The sequence below is a fragment of the Tenebrio molitor genome, chromosome 8, assembly GCF_963966145.1.
Source record: "Tenebrio molitor chromosome 8, icTenMoli1.1, whole genome shotgun sequence".
Classification (NCBI taxonomy): Eukaryota; Metazoa; Arthropoda; class Insecta; order Coleoptera; family Tenebrionidae; genus Tenebrio; species Tenebrio molitor.
This window is the reverse complement of record NC_091053.1, coordinates 8,369,458-8,389,196: the sequence shown is the minus strand read 5'-3', so window position 1 is coordinate 8,389,196 and position 19,739 is coordinate 8,369,458. Positions and strand designations below refer to the sequence as shown.

General features: G+C 35.2%; 1 protein-coding gene across 2 annotated transcripts in view; it reads right to left on the bottom strand.

Annotated features, from left to right (window-relative positions):
- The window catches only part of Sol1, a 240,512-nt gene that overhangs the window by 146,893 nt on the left and 73,880 nt on the right, over positions 1-19,739 (bottom strand). For both annotated transcript variants that reach the window (XM_069055430.1, XM_069055431.1), the window contains exon 5: positions 1,389-1,603. In XM_069055430.1, coding sequence (XP_068911531.1) covers positions 1,389-1,603 — 215 coding nt within the window. The remainder of the gene's footprint in view (positions 1-1,388; positions 1,604-19,739) is intronic.

The window sequence follows — 19,739 nt, the reverse complement described above, 5'->3', positions numbered from 1 at the left end:
TTTCCAATAAGAATAATGAAATCTCCCTTGTGGTTTGAGCTACATCAAATCTGAAAAGCATGTTTTCTTTATTTCATTATGATGGACCCTGTAAGCATGTTTTGTTTTTTTGTCCATTTTTCGGTTTCTTCTTTCACACGCTGTTAATATTATTTTGTCACATGGTAAAGGTTGGTATTCATATTTTTATGATTTACTTGAGTCTGGTGTATCTAAAATTTTCTAATTTTTAAAATCACATCTAATTAATTATAGAGCTCAAGCAACGTACTTTACATACTTTACTATAGTAATAAATATGTAGATAATAGTATATTATTCAAGGAGTGAGTAACAGCCCTTACCCACGAGTAGAATACTATACTTTTTCTACGACTACGAAGAGAAATTGATAAACAAGTTTCATTATTACTACTTAAGACCATTGCAAACCCACGCATATCGGAAAGTGGGTCAATAATGACCCAAAAGATGTTTTTTTTTTCGATTTATCTTTCAGAACATTTTTTTCATAACTAGTCCTTCTAGCTATTCCTAAAGTATTCTTTAACTTACCTGATGTTCATGCATGGCCAGTGAAGAAAGTACAAAATTTGCAACAAATTCGTATACAGAAACCACTCATTATGTGAAGGAAAGAAAACACTTACCTGCCAATACTGCAGCTAGCTTTTTTTCAGTTCTGATTTCTATGAATGATAGCCGGAAAAATAAATTATGAATTTTTTCATTCATTTTCGTCATAAGTTTTTCTATGAATTTGTTTTTTCTTTTTCTAGAAATAATAACTATTTGAGTTGTATTATACATATTTTGTTATATACCTACGATAATCGTGCATAGAATTCCGAGATTTAAAAAAAAACGTTGGGTCAATTGTGACCCAGTTTTCGGAAAGCACGAAAAATAAGTATATATTTGTGGAATTGTTTGGTGAGAGAACTGTTTACACCTTAATTTACCACATCTACTCCTTAAATTGTCAATTAACCAATGTTTACACCAGCTAGACTATAATATCGGCTGGATCAGTTATTTTGTACCTGGATTATAATATTCTATTCTCGTCGAGTAAAATTTTAGTTTTTAATTGGGTAGATATTTTGTTATCATGTCTTTATCCTGTTGCTTATTGTAAATACCAATACTGTGCTTTGCTAAGCAAAAATCAACAGTGAGTGTTGTTTATGAGATTAAAATAAACAAAATAAAATGTCCTGTTTAATTGATTCGAATATGGAACGGGTGAAATCAATGTTGAGCTAGTTATGTGTTTGGTTCACTTCACATTTTTAGCTTGAGCTTAGATGGTCTCATTTTATTTTATCGTTGAGAAAATAGCTGACTGGTCGAATCAGTAAAAGATGAAAAAATATTACATAACTTACGTCTATCGATAAACTTGAAGGTCCCTGAAAATCCGGTGGAATTAACTGTGTGAGATCCGGAATGAAATTCCAGTACAAGTCCGGAGCCGGATGAGTAAAGTACGGTGGGAATGTCTGCAAGGCCTCCACAGAGTAATGTTTCCCACGGCGTGTACTCATTCACTTCTCCTCTCTCCAAGTGTAAAAAAACTTTTAAATAATCGCCACGAATACAACTGAAAAAAGAAGAGAAAAATTTCAAACTTGCATTCTACATCAAAACTTAACATATTAACTTAATAATACCCAACAGCTTAGCGATAAATACGAAGTTTGCGTGACCATGAGAAAAAGTATAACTCGACTTTTTGTTGAAGCGGTAGAAATGCCACATAAAATGTGGAGTGGATTGGAAAGGGGGCTTTTCGCCTTTTTAATAAATCAGAATAAATAATCCAGTCAAGTTTTGTAATCGGTATCGATTGCGGATTGACGAAAGCTGAGTACTCTACTTAGGCATCCGATTGTCGGCCGAGTTGATTGATGTTTGGTATTCGCTGGCGTTTCATCGCATTTACCTCTCAATTACAACAAACTGCTGTTCACCGACTGTTCGTGTAGTGCTTGAGGGGTTATCGTGTCATTCCTTCGTTGATGAGGTGTCGTTTATGGTAAACTAATGGCCCAGAAAAGTAGTTAAAGAAGAAAGGGTTTTTACACGTTTAACTACGCACCATTTATTTTTTATGAAAAAGTATTAGCAATCTTTGTTTGGACAGTTTATCTTCTTTTACCTAACAAAGAAACGAGGCCCTGTAGTATTAAACTTGCAGCTCTTCGTGAATTGATAAAAATCTTCGACAGGCATGCATTGAATACTAATTTGTCGATGCCGCTCTTGAGGTTGCTTAGATTTTTTCGTCCTTTATTCGGCATTACGTGGCATAATGTACCTTTTCTTATGCAAATTTACTACAACTATTGTGTCAGAAATAGTTATATATTTCTATATCGAGGCCGCGAAATCATTCTATAACGTGCCGAGAGAAAAATTGTCGCCGAGGCCGCTTGCGGCCGAGGCAGCACAATCTCGAGGTGTACACAACACCGAAAATTTGTAATTATTTGCAATTTCGCGGCCTGTTTTAGGCACGCGAAGAGCTCGTTTCGCGTACGGTTGTACAAAAATAACATTTTTTGTTTTGTTTTCGATAAAAAATTTTCTCCAAACCTCGAAGTCACGAAACTAATGTCGCAGATCGAACTGGACTAAACACGTCATTAGAATAATGGACTCCTTTATTTGTTAGTAACTTATCGCTTAACTTCTGCCATTAATTTGTCGTATTTTATTTAGCGAAAAACTAGAAACTTTTCCAACGACATTTAATTCCAGATTAAGTTATTTTAAAGATTCTTTTGGAAAAGGCAAACATCAAGTTTCTGAGGTGGAATTGGTTTCCAGTTAAAACTTCTCGCAGTTTGTTCCAAACAACAAAAACACACCATTTTTGGGGATCGTCTGGAATAAGAATGACGCAACTTGTAAAATTAATTACAGCGATTCCTTAAATGCACGGAATAATTAATCTTACCCTTTTAAATGCTACGTTAAAAGCTATGATAAAGACTTGCGAATCGGATCGAATCGAGCAAATGGAGTGATTCTAATTTCAGTTGGTAACCGTCAGTATTGACAGATGTTGATTAGTCTTTCTAGCGCCCGATGAATGATTGAAGAGTTCTTATTATTTGTTCAGGGCTGAATCTGATCTTCGTTCTCTCATTTCCTCGGCTCGTACAGCCAGGGACACTTTAAATTACGACAAAATTGTATTTCATTGGAAAATTAAAATGAAAATTGTCTGAGAAATTGATTGTTGCGATGGCGTGTCTTCGTCAAACAAGCCAGAAAATTAGAAGAGAGAAAAATATACATAATAAGAAAACATCATCATGCATTTTAACAGATTTTTCAGCCGTCGATGAATAGGAATTGATACGTTTCGTGGCTATTTTCGTGATTAGGGACGGTCTGAAGGCATGTTGTGTGGTCAAAGTATCTCTTTAAAATGAGGTATGGGAGGTCTTTTATCTGGTGTACGAGCTTTTCAACGTCAGGTGTGAAATCGATCATCCCCTGAGGAAATGAAGCTCCAATCCCGGGTCCCCGAGCTCTTTCCGTATTCAATCTTTCAGACAAATGTCGCTTATATGGAAATATATCATGATAAATACACTGAAATTCGTTTCCGTCGGGCATATATATTCGATTCAAAAGAGAAAAATGGACGAACGGAGGCAATCAAAGAAAGCAGTGTCTTTCAGCTTGTAATAGTAACTTCGTTTGTGGCTTTTAGTGGTGAGTGCGAGGAAAAATTGAATCGCTTGAGTAATGTTGTGGGATGAAATCGAAAGCTTTCGTTGCAACTTTATCGAGAGCTTTGCTAAACACTCCCTGCATCAGGTTATTACAATTAATTCATTCAAAGCAAGATTAATGAACATGGCTTCTATCAAGGTGCAAGATTTCTTTTTTGCTGAACGAACCCGTTTTTTCGCAGGTTAAAAAACTCGTGATAAATTCGAATCGATCACAAAAAAGTAAATGGTCTTTCCTTGCCTTGCGATTCTTTTAATTAAAAATACTTTAATGTCTTCGACTTATTGGAACTTTTTTAATAACACTGTTGCCTACTTTTTTTGGACGTGTTAATGATGTGCCGCTTTTTTTCAGTTTTATTAAACATATAAATTATGTTGCATTTTCGGTACAAACGGTTCGCTTGATAAAAATTTAATTTCGACACTCCTGTTAGAAACACCCTAGGCTGTCGTCAAAGTTGCCACTGTAATGAGTCGGGTCGGCTTCTAAATTGGCCGCCTCAATCCTACATCTGCAAATAAATTCCTCACAACAGTCGGTAATCTATTCATTTTCATTAGCAAATAAATGTCAATGAAGTGGGAAATTCATTATACATTCTGAAACAATTATTTATTACCTATCAACTTTCAAATTTTAATTATAAACTTTTGCACGTACACATGGGGGGAGTCAAAGGGATGAATTCTCGTAAAGGAAACTAGAACAAGTACCATGTCATCTAAAGAAAACAAAGCAGAGCAGGCATTGCAAATTATTGGTCATGTCGTAGCGGAATTCTTTGCAAAGCATGGGCGTAGACAATTTGTGGTTTTAAACGCCACTTTAGAATAAATCATACCTCATGTCACGAATTTTAGACGTTGGAATTATAATTGTGTATTTTATTATTATTACCTGATAATGGAGAAAATTTATATTTACATTCGTAAGAATAGGAAATTTACCAGCTTTATTGCCAAACTCGACGCCACTGGTAAGCAGATTTTTCGCTGAAATGTCAAAGAAACATTAATGATGTGCTGTTATTAACCTAGAAAACAACTTTTCGATTTCGGCAAAGTTCACAGAGGTCTACTGTAATTGTAAGTAACAATTATCATAGAATAGAAGTGGTAAATTGAGATAAAGCATTAATTAATAATAATAAATTAATCAATAATAGATTATTCGATAAAGCAAAAGATGAGATAGCACTCTTGATTTGTTTTCTTTTCGAACACCTTGTATTCTAGTTGCGTTATTAAAAGCAATTACTTTGATTGTTTAGAAATAGCAATAATTAAATTGTCACAGCTCTCTGGTGGCGAGAACAATATGATAATGAGGGCAATTATTCTGTAATAATAATTAGTATTACTGTCAGTACAAACACATTGCCAAAAAAATAATCTCAAACAACTTTTATTAATTTTAGAGATAAAACTTAATTATTTCCCATATACCAATGACATATTTTGTAAAGCTGACGAGCGTTTCGACAGTGAAACTGTCATCATATACAGGCAATTAAAAAGTTTTAAATGTAAAAGGTTTTTTTTGTTCGACACTGTCAGAATTTGAAAATTTTCTCCTATGTGAACGAATTTTGATAAATGTCACCACTTGTCAAAACGAAACGTCAAGCTAATTTTAAAGATAAGCGATTTGGAGCCTTTAAGGGGCTCGTCGAACAAAAAAACGTTGTATTCAACTCGCTCCTGTGTAAATTAGGTTTTTTTTGGCGCGAGTGAAACGAGCGTTTTAAAGGTCCACTAGAGTTTGTTGCCATTTATCTCGTGACATTCTTCTGGCGACTAGTGTTTTTTTTTAACAAGGCCATTCAAACAAATCGCTTAAAATCGTTAAAATTAGCTTGACGTTTCGTTTTGGCAAGTTGTAACATTTATCAAAATCCGTTCACATAGGAGAAAATTCTCAAATTCTGACAGTGTCGAACAAAAAAATTTTTTTTTTTCTATTTTGTGATTATAATGAAGCTATTACAGCACTCAAAAGAATGCGTTAATAAGTGATTTGAGTGCTGTAATAGACCCGTTCAATTTACATTTTCAAAGTTGGTAACTTTCAATGTGAAATGTTAAACGCCAAATAACACTAAACAAACGATATAAAAATAACTTCAAACTAAACTTTCAATGTTGCAAATGTTGCACGGTAATATTTGTGTTACCAACCAGTATACAATTCCTCAAATTTTAAAACTGAGATTTTTTATTTAAAAATGACATAAAAAGGCGCAAAGTAGAAAAAATTGTGAATGAAATTTCGTTTATAAGGCATTTTGTAGCACTTACTCCTAAACCCTTGCGTGCTACAAAATGCTTCTTATAAGACTCGTATCATAACATATTACAATAAGAGACATTGTAGCATTTGTACTGCAATAGACCTTTCATGAAACTAGCGTAATAATATGCTATATTATGTTATGACCCACTTCACACCTGGTGACACGATTGTTATTAATTAATATTACATATTGCTTAGTTGTTTAGTTGGTAATCGCTGAACGGAGAGGCAGGCTACTTGCGTTATAGAATTAACGATGAATTAACGATAAAGTATGATATGAAATATTAATGTCAGACAAATTGGTGACGTATAAGATAATGCCAGATCAATTTGTTCTTATTTCAGGTCAATAAAGCGGTCTATAAGTCACGCGTGTCTTATTAATCATAACTCACGTGTGAATTATAACTGTAACTCACTCTTGAGTTACATTTACATTTATTTGCAATAGTTGCAGTTGTTGGATAAAATTTTATGTGTTATGTTCTATAAGTCATATTATACCTCTCGGCCTCTGGCATTGAGGTTTAAACTTTTTCTGGCGTGACTTATAGCCAACATAACATACTCGTACCATAAATAACTAGGTATAAAGAAATATTTTCCTATCATTTTAATTTTCCACTCCAGTTTTCCGTCATGGTAATCTTTTTGATTCTCATTTTTGTAGATTTGTACATATACATTTTCAAATTTGTACCGATGTAGCATATATGACCCTTCAATTGATCGTTCTTGTGACATCTATTTAAATGGGAAAACAATGTAGCAGTGAAATTATAATTGTACACTGAAATTCCCACTTTAATGAGACCAGGATACATGACTGAATATTTCAATTACAGCAAAGCAATAAACTTAAACAACAAATTTAAAAGATGTCCATAATGCACATCTTTTCAAGCAGTTCATTATTTTATTCTTACAATACACTAATCGTTTTTAGAACTTAGAACAAACATTTTCAAGTTGGCCCTCATCATTTCATCCCTGAGTTTTTCGTTGTAGTTATTTAATTCTAACTGACCGATTAAAGTAAACCTTGTTATTGATATAACTTTATTTAAAATTTAATGAGGTCAAATCTGGAAAACGTGCAGTTCACACATCAATCCCCTTCTATCAATCTTTAATTATGTATCTCCTTAGTTACGAGATTCTAGAGAGAGAGTAATACAAAATATGTATAACCGCACTTGTTGTTAGAGACCGAGACTTTTATTTGAGTCCAACAAATTTTTCTGATACCACTATTTTTTAGTATCAAAGAATGAAAAACTGTTATAGGTGTTGGATTTTCTCATGGGCTATGAGACATATGTGCGCAAAGACGAATATCGGTCGTAACAGATTTTTCACTGGTTTATCGCTCCGCCTTCACTCAGATATTTCCAAGGTCACAGCCCACGAGAGAATCTAATACCTAAATCTCCCTCGTGCAAAGACAATAAAATATTTACGAAATAAGAACAATTTTAATATTACACATTATTATACGATCTGTTGTTCGGTTGAACTTGTTTATTCGAATAATTCTTTATTATATAAAATAAATTATAAGCAGATCACAGTCGCATTAACAGTGCATTATGTCTCGCTGTCGCTCCTATTAAATCGTAGCAAATATTCAAAGTGCGCATGCCACGTTGTGAATAGACCCTATTATGGTCGTGTTTCGGACAAGTTTTACCCTTAAATATCATACACCCCCTGACAAATTACCATCGTGACGAATTAGAATCGCGATGCTCAGCGATGCCGTTTTTAAGTTTCTCAATGGCCACCGAGCTATCAAAACTTTATAACAAGCTGTAACATAACAGTTACGTCAGTGTAGATGCCACCGAAGGAGATTTTCAGCATTTCGAGCGGACAAATCGAGCTCTGTGCCAGTCACGTGATGGGGTGAACATCACTTTATTATGTTGCTTGGTGCAGAAGCATCCCCTGCATACTGGATGAGAGCTTGATCTTTTTCAATGCATGTCTAGACTAGGCAATTCACATAATCGTGAAGTACATCATCGATGATATTGTCGAAGAGCACACATGCTATGACACATCAATCATCTCCTGTCAACTTTTAAATAAGTTAAACCAGGATCATTCATAATTACAGGGAAACTCATGTACACATCATCATTTTACGATGAAGTTTTACTAATATAACCAAATGGTACTCACGTCGGTGATGGAGTTAAATTAAATTTTATTTTTCTCGGGTTCTTATGTGCGAAATGAACGAAAAGAGTGTAAACAAAGGCCATTGTCGTAACGTGTCTCCTCATTAAATTTGTAGAAATAGAGGAGGGAAACTGAAAGATTTTACAATCTGGTGCACATTCCTGAAAATTTAATTTTCTCCCAGGAAATGTGCCAGATTTTGCAAGGACGTGTAATTTCTACTACTCAGAATATAAATTCATGTGTCACATGATCAATTTTTCAGTTGGCTGAAACAGGGTAGTAAAAGGTTATCACAGCGATGATAAATAACAAATGAATGAGATTTCTCAAATTTGACAATTAAGAAAATTGGCGTTGAAGAGTCGATTGTGAACGCACCACTTGTCAATCTCAACTCGCAGATTAAAAACACAAAACGAAAAAAGTGAGATTATATTTAAACAGCTTTGTCAGAGTTGTAATCTGTGGTGCGTTCACAATCGACTCTTCAACGCTAACTTTGACGGGAAATTTTAATGAACACCTGAAGGTTCGACTAGTATTGTTATATTTTTTTATTAATATTTTTCATTTATACAGGGTGTCTCAGCTAAGACTTCCGAGCCTAATATCTCGGTTATTTGCCAACGGATTTGTATGAAATTTAAAATGCAGATATTTTAGACCGTGAAGGTTCAATTAGTAATAATAAAATTACCTCAAGTTAAAAAATGTAATTTTAACACATGTTTCCTTTATCGAAAATTATGCGCGATTATTATTAGATTGTTAAATATTAAAAAATAGGGGTCTACACAAACAATTAAGTCTGATTCAACGAAAAGATTAGATTTTGTCGTTAAAAATTTAATGTAAAATTTGAAGGTATTTGAGCAGTTACCTTTTGAAACAATTGATGATTAATTGCCAAGCAACATTTTGTACACCCTTGAAAGTCTGTCAAAATTGGGCGCGCTTTATTAGAAACGTCAAATTGTGAAAATTTATTGAAAATACACTAAAAATAGACTACAGCGGCAGAAATTTCAATATTGTTGAAAAAGGAAAAAAATTGCCTATGGAGAGTGTCGTAAGAACTTCAATGATCCAGTTCGTTTTCTCGTGGAACAGTATCCAAAAGTAGGCTTTACAAAATGTAAGGTTAAGAGAGTCGTCAATTTATTTGAAGACACAGGAAGCGTACGTGAAATAAATTACCGTGCTAAAATATCCCGATCGTGTTTTAGTCCTTTATGGAAGAATTAAAGCATCCAGTATAATAAATCACGTTAAAATGTTGTCTTTATCTTTGTAAGTGTTTGTAAGGTTAGCAAGATAAACGTCAAATATGTCACCTGCGCTTCTGCGAAAAGGGATGACCAAAATTCTGCAAAATTGCGCGTTTGTTTGATACGCGTCTACGTTTTTGCATTTGCAGCCACGTTTAACACAGTTTTTTGCTTTTTTCTTGCAAACCAGACGTCTTTCAAGGACGAGTTTTTCCCTACAGCATTTTTTATTGACGATCAATTTTTTATGTAAATCTTAATTGATTCAACATTTTAAAAAGGCATGTAAAAATTACGTTTTTGAGACTTGGGTGATTGCATTAATGGGATTTTATTCTTCACCGTCTAAAATATCTGCATTTTAAATTTCACAAAAATCCGCTGGAAAATAACTGAGTTATTAGGCTCAGAAATCTTAGCTGAGACACCCTGTATAAATATTTCTTTGTTTCCCATTAATTGAAGAAGTTTCTTGTTTTGACGAAAAGTAACTTAAATTGCAACCAATACAGGAACAAGGGAACAAACAAAGTGCGCCTTTTTTTGAAAAATATAAAACGCAGAAGTGCCAAATTTCTCTTTTACATTCATTTATCTGAGCTTTCCAGAGGACACTTCTGGTTTTCGACACAATGTAAGTTCAGTTTACCCTTAATAAGCTTTATTTGCTTTACGGGCTTTCGGATTCCCGATTACATAATAAAAAACAATTCCAAACGATAACATTTTTATTTCTATCCCCCACACCTTTGTTTTTATATTCTTTTCCTTATCTTTCAGATCTTTTTCATCTATCTTTTCTCCCTTCCGTCTTCGTTCAGTATTTTCCCCCGTTCCTTTATCTCTCTCTCCCTCATTTCGCTACATCCGTTCTACATGTGCTCAATTGTCTCTCTCTCCTCCTAGCACATTCTGCCATATACGAGTAGATACCTGGCTGGCCGGTGAGGTCACCAGATTTGTCGCCAATATTGTACGTGTGGGATAGCATCGACTGAACTCTTCAGCGATTGCCTCAGTCGCAAACAATGATAGATTTACTTTAGGCATGTGCACAGCAGGCTTAGGACCGCTTACCACGGGAAGACATAAACCATTCATTCCTCGAAGACCTAGAGTGTGTTCTAATGGCCGTAGTAGACGAACGAATTATTAAAATTTTGTGAGGTGATATTATTGAGATTTCATGATTGTCGTATTATTTTATTAGACCATCAAGATTTATAGAAGAATAAACAAATCTATAGAAACAAACCATTTTTCCGGGTGATGAATTTTTCTTGTTTTTGAAGTGAAAATTTCTTTAGGCGCACCACAACATTATTCCCGGGAAGTGAACTAGTTTCACTGTTACGCGTTGCGCCGTCATGCGTCACGTCACACGCTCCGAAGTGAAAGGCTCATTCGAATAAGTTCGGGGGAGCTGCGTTTGGCCGAGCTAGCGAGAAACGGTCAGCTGTGCGTCATTTCCAAATTGTGTTGAGGCAGGGATGACCAAAATTCTGGAAAATTGGGCGTTTATTTCATACGCGTCTACGTTTTTGCATTTGCAGCCACGTTTAACACAGTTTTTTGCTTTTTTCTTGCAAACCAGACGTCTTTCAAGGACGAGTTTTTCCCTACAGCATGTTTTATTTACGTTTTTAAGACTTGGGGGGTGATTGCATTAATGGGATTTTATTCTTCACCGTCTAAAACATCTGCATTTTAAATTTCACAAAAATCCGCTGGAAAATAACTCAGTTATTAGGCTCTTAGCTGAGACACCATGTATAATTAAAATGAAATAGTGTATTAAGAATAAGAGATGTAGTCTGGAAGCTTCCACTTTGCAGTAAAATGAACGATGTAGCATGAAGCATGAATAAAGACATTGGGAGTAATATTGACATATTACTGCCACCGAACAAACAATGATGCCAATATAACGGTAGTTATTAAACATTCGACTGACATGGCCATATCCGTTTCGGCTTTTGTAATAGAAATTCCGGTAGTATGCGAATTCACCCCTTTGTCATGGGTTTTAATTTTATAAACCGACCCGACTAATGCCCTAGTACTGTTTTTGGACAAAGACCTTTCTCTGTAAAATATCGTTAGTGAAGTTAAAAATTCATAATTTAACATAAAGTTTATGGAGCAGGACAGTAAAGTCCTAATTATGAAATGGACCATTTTGTTTATTGTCGTCGTAGCTTGAAGCACCTGCTTTGATATATTAGGCCTATCACCTTTACTACTCTGAAGCGTAACAAGTTACGTTGCGCACTTAGCAGTGCTTTAGTGCGGTTTTCACTCTCGACCACCGGATCAGAAACTATATTCGAGCTTCCATTTCCTGGCATGAACTGATTTTTGACGCATAAAAGTGGCGTGTGGACATTGTGATGCGACTGAGTAATAAAACTGCGGTCTAGTAAAAGGGAATAGTTCTCAGAGACCGGACCATTCCTGCTTATTTTCAGGTTCCGTTACGTGTCATATCGCATTCACGGCAAAATGAGCCCAGCATAAAGTGGTTTGATAGCCGACTATAAATGCACGCTTGCTGGAAACGGCTCCGAGACGTGATCCAACTACTTAAATGGGATTTACTTTTGCGAAAATCTGAATACTTTATGGTTTTGTATCAAAAAGAAACATCAAAATTACTCAGGTTTCCACATCGGATACACATGCTCGGTTCTTCTATCTGAAAACGCAAACCATATTCAATTATTACATCCTTTTGTTTTATTCCTCATGGATTATGATCAGGGACATAAAGAACAGCATACATTAACCGCTGTTATCACAGATATTCTTAATGCTGAGAAGCTTTTAAAAACTCAAGAATCTCAATTCCGGTGAAATTTTTTTCTTCCTTAAGTGCACCTAATACACTATTATTCCCGGGCATTAGCTTTCACTGTCACGCGTCACGGTGCGGCGTCACACTTTACGTCTCACGCTCCGAGGTGAAAGGCTCCTTCGAGTAAATTCGACGGAGCCAAGTTTAGTCGAACGAGCGAGAAACAGTCAGCTGTGCGTCACTTCCAAATTTTCATTGTGTTGCTAAGTTTAAGCGACATCAGTGCAGAGCCACAGGAGTAGCCATATATAAAAACTCTTTGTTATTTCTTCATTTTCTTCATTCTTTATTCGAATGTATTTTTAATAACGGAAATGAAGGTTTCAAATTAAGTAAAAAAATGTTATTCCTGTGAAGTTTTTGCGTAAAAAAAAAAATGTTTTTCCTCTTGTGAACCGAATCCGGGGACATACTGTAGATAAAAATGTTGTTGCTTTAATACAAATATTGTTTTCTACACCTATTAAATAACACATTCATTATATTCGTTTACTTTTACTACCAAGAAATGTTCTTCATTACTCACAGTCGTGATTAATAATTAATTATCATTACTCTACGTGTTGTGACTACTGGCAAAATTGTATTTGCGAATTATTTGATAGACTATAAAGTTGTTTTGATGCATTCATATGTCATAATTATTTTTTTTTAAATAATAATAATTTATTAAAAAATGAATAAATAAATGAATTCCGATGGTGAAAATCATAAAATTTGTACGTTCTAGAAAAAGCATCCTGCACTACTGGGATGTAATGACTGTTCTCTTTCGGATGGATTCATGTTTATTCTCGTGGATAATAACCATCATTACACACTCGTTGAATAATATACTATTTCGATGTTGATAGGTATGACAATGTTCGTGTAGAACTGTAAATGATTTTACGATTCTGTGCGTGAGGCGACCAGGATCTTTTTTAAATATTCAAAGCACAACATTAACCAATGTTCCGTTTCAACATGTTTTGAGAGTAAATTAATTTAAAAAAAGCATAAATTAATTTTGATCACAACACATTTGAAATTTCATTTATGAGCGTCAAACATTTTGTATCGATGTAGAATTTTAATGAGTGAAAGCATTCAGTCTCGTTGTTTTTTTGTAAACTACGAGCTGACAGAGTAAAACGCAGAATGAGAGCGAATTAAATCACCCTTTGTTTCAAAGTGTAATGGAATACAATTTAAAGAGAAAAACAAAAAGAACTTTATTATAATAAAGGAATAATGGGATTACATTTTCGACGTACAACAATAAAAATCTTTATTGTATTTTCATCAGATATAAATTAGTTTTCATATAAAACGACGAAAATAAATGAAATTGCATTGTGGTAGGGAAGTGAAAAAAACGAAAATGCGAATTGCCCTTTCATTTATTATCTTTCAATTATTACTGTAGGGGGCAAATGGAACGCAATTCAGGGCAAAGTGGTGTTGTGGCAATTTTTACTTTTCAATGCTATTTATAATACGATAGGAAGCTGTCATTTAGATGGCGACGGTCTCGAGGAAACAATCATGATTGAAAGATAGAATCTGCGAGGCCATTATCGGGCAATATAAGTAAAAGGCTTCTGAAAATGAAATTAGTATTTTAATATTCGCTAATATGAGGCGTGACTATACCCACTCGGAACGAATTAAATTCTGAACGTACATTGAAGCGAATGAAACCTTTTTCAGAGAGGATACGTGAGGTATCATGGAAGCGGCTTGTTCGTATTAACCTCACGCTCATCAGGATATAAAAACAAGACTATTCTGGATGTTTTGTGTCGAACACGTTCTGCCACTCTCAGACCTGGAAAATTGTTTTCGATAGTACTTATGACTTGTTCTTCCGTGGACTTATTCCGCTGGCTTTTATCAATTGACATCGGCGTTCGTTCAAATTTCTCTTTTTCTTTTGTTCGTACATCTTCCAGTTCTCAAACTCGAACCTCCACCAAATGTGAAAAATGACCCTTTCGATAAATTGCTCATGTTCGGTTTTACAAACGACCCTAGATTAAGTTGGTTTGTCTTGTTTTCAACAAACTGTCACCCACAGCTTTCCCGCCTGATATATGCATACATTCCACTAATAAAATCACTACCATTTCCAAATAACCCTTTCAACACCAACGCTTTTTATAACTGTAACAGCATCAGAATCCAATCATCGTCACTAAACAAAAACCAATTTATAATTTATTAATATGTAGTGTATTATGTTATTAGGAGCAAAAATGAAGTTTTATGTGCTGGGGCCAAAGCGCATAAAATCATTTTTGTTCCGAATTACATGTACTATTTTTTCTTCAAATATTCGTAACAAATGATTTAGCTAGTTTACTTTATCTGCCGGTCGTCAACGGAGATAATAACTTTTTCCATGATCATTGGATTTTAGTGGTTTTTGCTCACTGAAAATAGTTAGCAAATATGGCAATTGAATCACTAGTGAGGAAATAATATTTTCTCACTAGTGAGCAAAGTGAATGTTTTGAGAGTTTGTGAATAGAGGGCGCCAAATGTGTTCGTATCACTGATTAAACTAAAATCAGTAAACCAATCACAAACACGCAACGCCTAACAACATAACCTCTTTTGTTTGGAATTTTGTGTTCCCTGTTGGACTAATTTTGTAGAAGTTATTGTTTCAGTGATTTAAACACTTATGAAAAATAGTGATGCTCATTTTTTACTCTTGTCATGTTTTTGTCATTTTGATTTATTTAAAAAATAGTGATTCAACACGCATGAGCAAACGTGCATTTAATCACTTGTACGGTTGGGGTCCTCGCCTTCGGCTCAGACGCCCAGCTTCCATACTCGTGATTAAATGCACTACTTTGCTCACTTGTATTGAAAATAGCTATTATTATCTGCCGCTCGTCAGCTCATCAGATGCCACGGTAATCCAGCAGTATAATATCATATTTTACTGACGTTCGAAGAAAAACATAATTTTCCAAAACCTCGCCACTTATTTTTCCCCCCGAAAATTGAATTAATTATTTTTGAACTTTATTTTGCATGCTTGTGTTTTACATTTAATAACTTTTGAAGTTGCGCTAAGTCGAGGTGTGTAATGAGCAAGATTAATTGCCTCAAAAAACCAATCTCGTTAAGTTTTCTTTGCTTTGACAAGAATTTCAGAAAAATGAACGTACACCTGTTAAAATATCGCAAGGACGCAAGATAAATGTAATTAGATTACATCGCTGAATAATTAGAATTTAAGATGATACAGTTGAAAACAAAACTTCCCATTTAGCCAAACTCTTTTAATTGCCAAGATCTGGAGGAGATAATGAAAGAAAACTGTAAAACGAGAGGGCTTTCTTTGAACTCGGTCTTGTTAATTAAACACTCGTTTATTTTTCTGCTAACACGTCTCGTCGGAACAAGCTGACGCAATTCGGCACAACTCCCGTCAGAAGCATCACATGTTTGCTGACTATTTCTATTTCAGGTTTGCGTTGAACCTGTGTGGTTTTCTGCGTAAAATTCGTGACAAAATAAATGTTTACATTGTTTGTAAGGTAAAGGCATCAGAATCTGCAACCTCCGAGTCATAATAGAAAGTCAGATTTTTATTCACAATATATGTTACAATCCCATAAATATTTTATGGCACCTCTACGCTTAGGACAGTTAGAAATTTATATTTCCGAATAAGGATCAGTATAAAATCTTTATCAGGTAGTTTTTTCGGCACGAGCGTCACAAAGAAATCTACGAGAAGGCTTTTGCATGAAAAAGGGAGTATTTAGTTCAGGAGAAATAATGAAGATTTAGCGTGCTGAAAATATTCTACACACAATATGTAAATTAGTTGACGTGTGTTTTATTAGCTTGACAACACAAGTTAAAAATAGTTAAATATTAATTTGCTTTTTCGACAATTTCCAATGAAATTTCTATTATACGCAGCAGACATTTACACCAAATTAACTAATCCACGAAATGTTTCATTTACTAATTTGCGTGTTAAGGCTATATATGTGTTTAAGTGTTTTGCATTGTTCATGGACTGAAATCGTAGAATAGCTTTCAGAATTGTAGATATTGTTATTTCAGGTATTTGGAGTATTCCGGGACATATTCTGGCTCCACTGAACCAAGCAACCACCTTAATTAAGAAAATTCCGAGCAATATCAAGCAATAAATTATTACAATGTGAAGTTTTCAATCAAAGCTAATATGCTGTACAATGTAAGCACAAAATGTAGAGGATTTTTCAGGATTTTAAATAACGCTTTATTAATATACTGTATCGATTTAATGAGTTGCGGTTTAAAACATCAAGGAATTTCGCTAACATTGTTGACCGATTTGGCTTAGTTCTTTGCATTGACGGAAAGGAAATAAAACGAGTGAATCTTGGTAAACGTGAAACACGGTTTAAATAATAAAAAGTATTGTGACAAAGTGCTTTGTAGCGTGTTGCATTAAATGATGCACAGTGCTCTGACGTTCTTTTATATTAAAGAGTGATATAGAGCGAGCAGTCTCTCAATTAAAGCAACGAGCTATGGTAGTAGGATTATTTCGATGCGAGAAAGATATTAAAAGTTTAAATATCTGTCTCTTCAGGCGAAAATGTGATGCTCGTACAACTAGGAGAGAATGTTGTTTCAAATATGCAATATCAGCCTAGTGAAAAATAATCAGAAAAGCTCGATCTCATTTAGATGTAACGGCACGGCACAGGCGGCTTATCGTGAAAGTTTTATTTTAATGTCGTATCAAAATCGTGTCTTTTTACAATCTAGAAGGGGAAATACGTTCTTTAATGTAATATAAGTAAAAAATGAAAATTCGTTTACATCTGTCTAAAAGTGGAAACATATGGCATCATTATGTTCGTATACATTGGATGTGCTTTATTTCCGGTCTGTGAACGAATGGTGTTCACCTAGGACCAGTCAATTTGTTTCTTTTCCTCTTTTCGAACACAGATAATCAGTCTTTGTCTTCCACGCCATCAACTTCTTACTTGCCTACGCTTTTTATATAATTCGTCTTCGTTCTTTCCACCAGACTCATTTGTGACAATTATTACACCAATAGCGGGAATTACCTTCACAAAGTTAACATTTTTGAAGTGATATTTCGTTACCAGTTTGGTTTACCAACAATAACAAAAAACCCACAGATTCTAAAATGAATTATATTTTTTATTGAGGTTGTTTTTCATATGTTGACAATGTACTCGTAAGTAAATGTTGGTTATTCTGATGACAGTTTTATGTTCGAAAATAGACATAGGAGTACGTGCATAGAAGGTGGGAGTGAAAAATGTAAATTCATTGAATTAATTTAAAAAGGAAAAACCTCTATATTTAAATATTACGTACATACAGGGTATTTTACGAGTGATAATGTGCCCGATGGAATTGAAAATGCTACCCACAATACATTTGCAAAGCAAACCTGTATATTTTCCGCGTCCATATCTAGGTTTGCTTTGCAAATGTATTGTGGGTTGCATTTTCAATTCCGTCGGGCTCATTATCACTCGTGACATACCCTGTATAAAAGTAATCATAGAAATAAAAAAATACCAACAACAAAATGCTTTATTTTGCCCTACGGGCTTTCGGATTCCTGATTACAAAACATACATAAAAATAACAATTTATTATTCTCCCTCACTTCTCTCGTTCTCCATTCTTTCTCTCCTCTTCCTTACTCTTTCATCCATCTCCCTGCCGTCTTCGCTCCATATTTCTCCCCCTTCCCTTCTCTTTCTCTCTCACATTTCGCCGCATGTGTTCGATCTTCTCACTGTCCTCACGTCACCTCCTGCACCTTCTCTCTCTCTTCTCCTTCCTTCCCATTCCTGTTCTCTCTCTCCTCGTCCCCACCTCTGCAATCCGCTATCATTTTCCTCTCTCACACACACTCTCTCCCCTCCCTATTGTACTTCGATTCTCTTAGTCTCTCTCTTCTCTCTTACTTTTCTGTGTCTTTGTCCCTCTACCTTTTTATTCACCTTCTCCTTGTACATTTTCTCGCCGAGTCGTCTTCTTATTCTCTCCTTCTTCTAGCAAATTTTCTTCAGTTTCTCCTGTCTCTTATCCCATCTAAACCAGTCCCCGTTTATCTGTATTTTCCTGTATCCTATTTTCACCCTTTTTCCTCTATCTCTCTCCTCTCTGGCCAACTCTCTTAACTTCTTTTGTGTTTCCCTTTCTTCTTTTGTCAAATCGTCATCTATATACATCCTCTCACCTTTTTTTTTCCTTTAACTTACTCTTACTTAGCATTATGTTCTTCTTCTGCTCCCAATTTTCTAATTTTGCCAGCATCATCTTATCTTTATTTATTTTAAATGCTTCCTTTACATTCACTTTCACCCCTATCTCCCTTTCTAACCATTCTTCCACCCCCCTCTCTACATTTCCACTTATTGCTCCTATTCCAGTTATTATAACATTATTCTTCCTCTCCTTCTTTTCTCTTTGTTCCATCTTTTAATCTATTATTTCCATCCTTTTCATCCAATCTGCCTTCTCCAACTGCCCTTTTTCTTCTCTTCCTCTCATCTCCTCTCTCACTGTCGCTAATTCTTTCCTTAGCTCCCCATTCTCCTCTCTCACTGCCGCTAATTCCTTTCTTAGTGTTTTGATCTCCTCTCTCATCTCTCTTATCATGGTTGTTTTCATTTCCTTATCCATTTCCTTGCTTTGATTTTCTTCTTGGCTTCTATTTGGTGATCTTCTCGTTCTGGAACTATTTCTGAATGGGTTCTTGCCTTCTTTCGACGTTCTACCCTCTTCTCTTTCTCTCTTGCTGCTTTCTTTCCTTACTTCTGACGATTTCAGCATGTCCTCTCTTTCTTGCTCTCCCTCCTTCTCTCTCGCTGCCGCTAATTCCTTTCTTCGTGCTCTGCTCTCCTCTACTATTCCCGCCATATCCTCTTTTATCTCTCTGAGCACTGTTTCTATTTTCTCCTCTATTTCTTTGGTTTGATTTATTTCTTCGCCTCTACTTGGGGATCTTTCGGTTCTGGAACTCTTTCTGAATGGGTTCAGAGCTTCTTCCGACATCCTACCCTCTTCTCTTTCTCTCTTGCTGCTTTCTTTCCTTGCTTTCGGCGATTTCGGCATGCCCTCTCTTTCTTGCCCGCTGTCTTCTCCTTATCACCTCTCACTCACTCGTCGTTGTTTACGTTTGCTATCGCTGCACTTTTTCCACGTCTGCTCGCTATCGCTGCCAAACCAGGAATCCGAAATAAAAAAATATTGGGCTGCTTATTGAATTGTTTCTTATAGTTCTTGCAAATTGTTAATCGGTTGCCTAAATAGTACGATATCGAAACGGAAGATCTTGAAGAAATCAAGTCAGTTGATCAGCTTGACCACAATCCTATACTTATCAA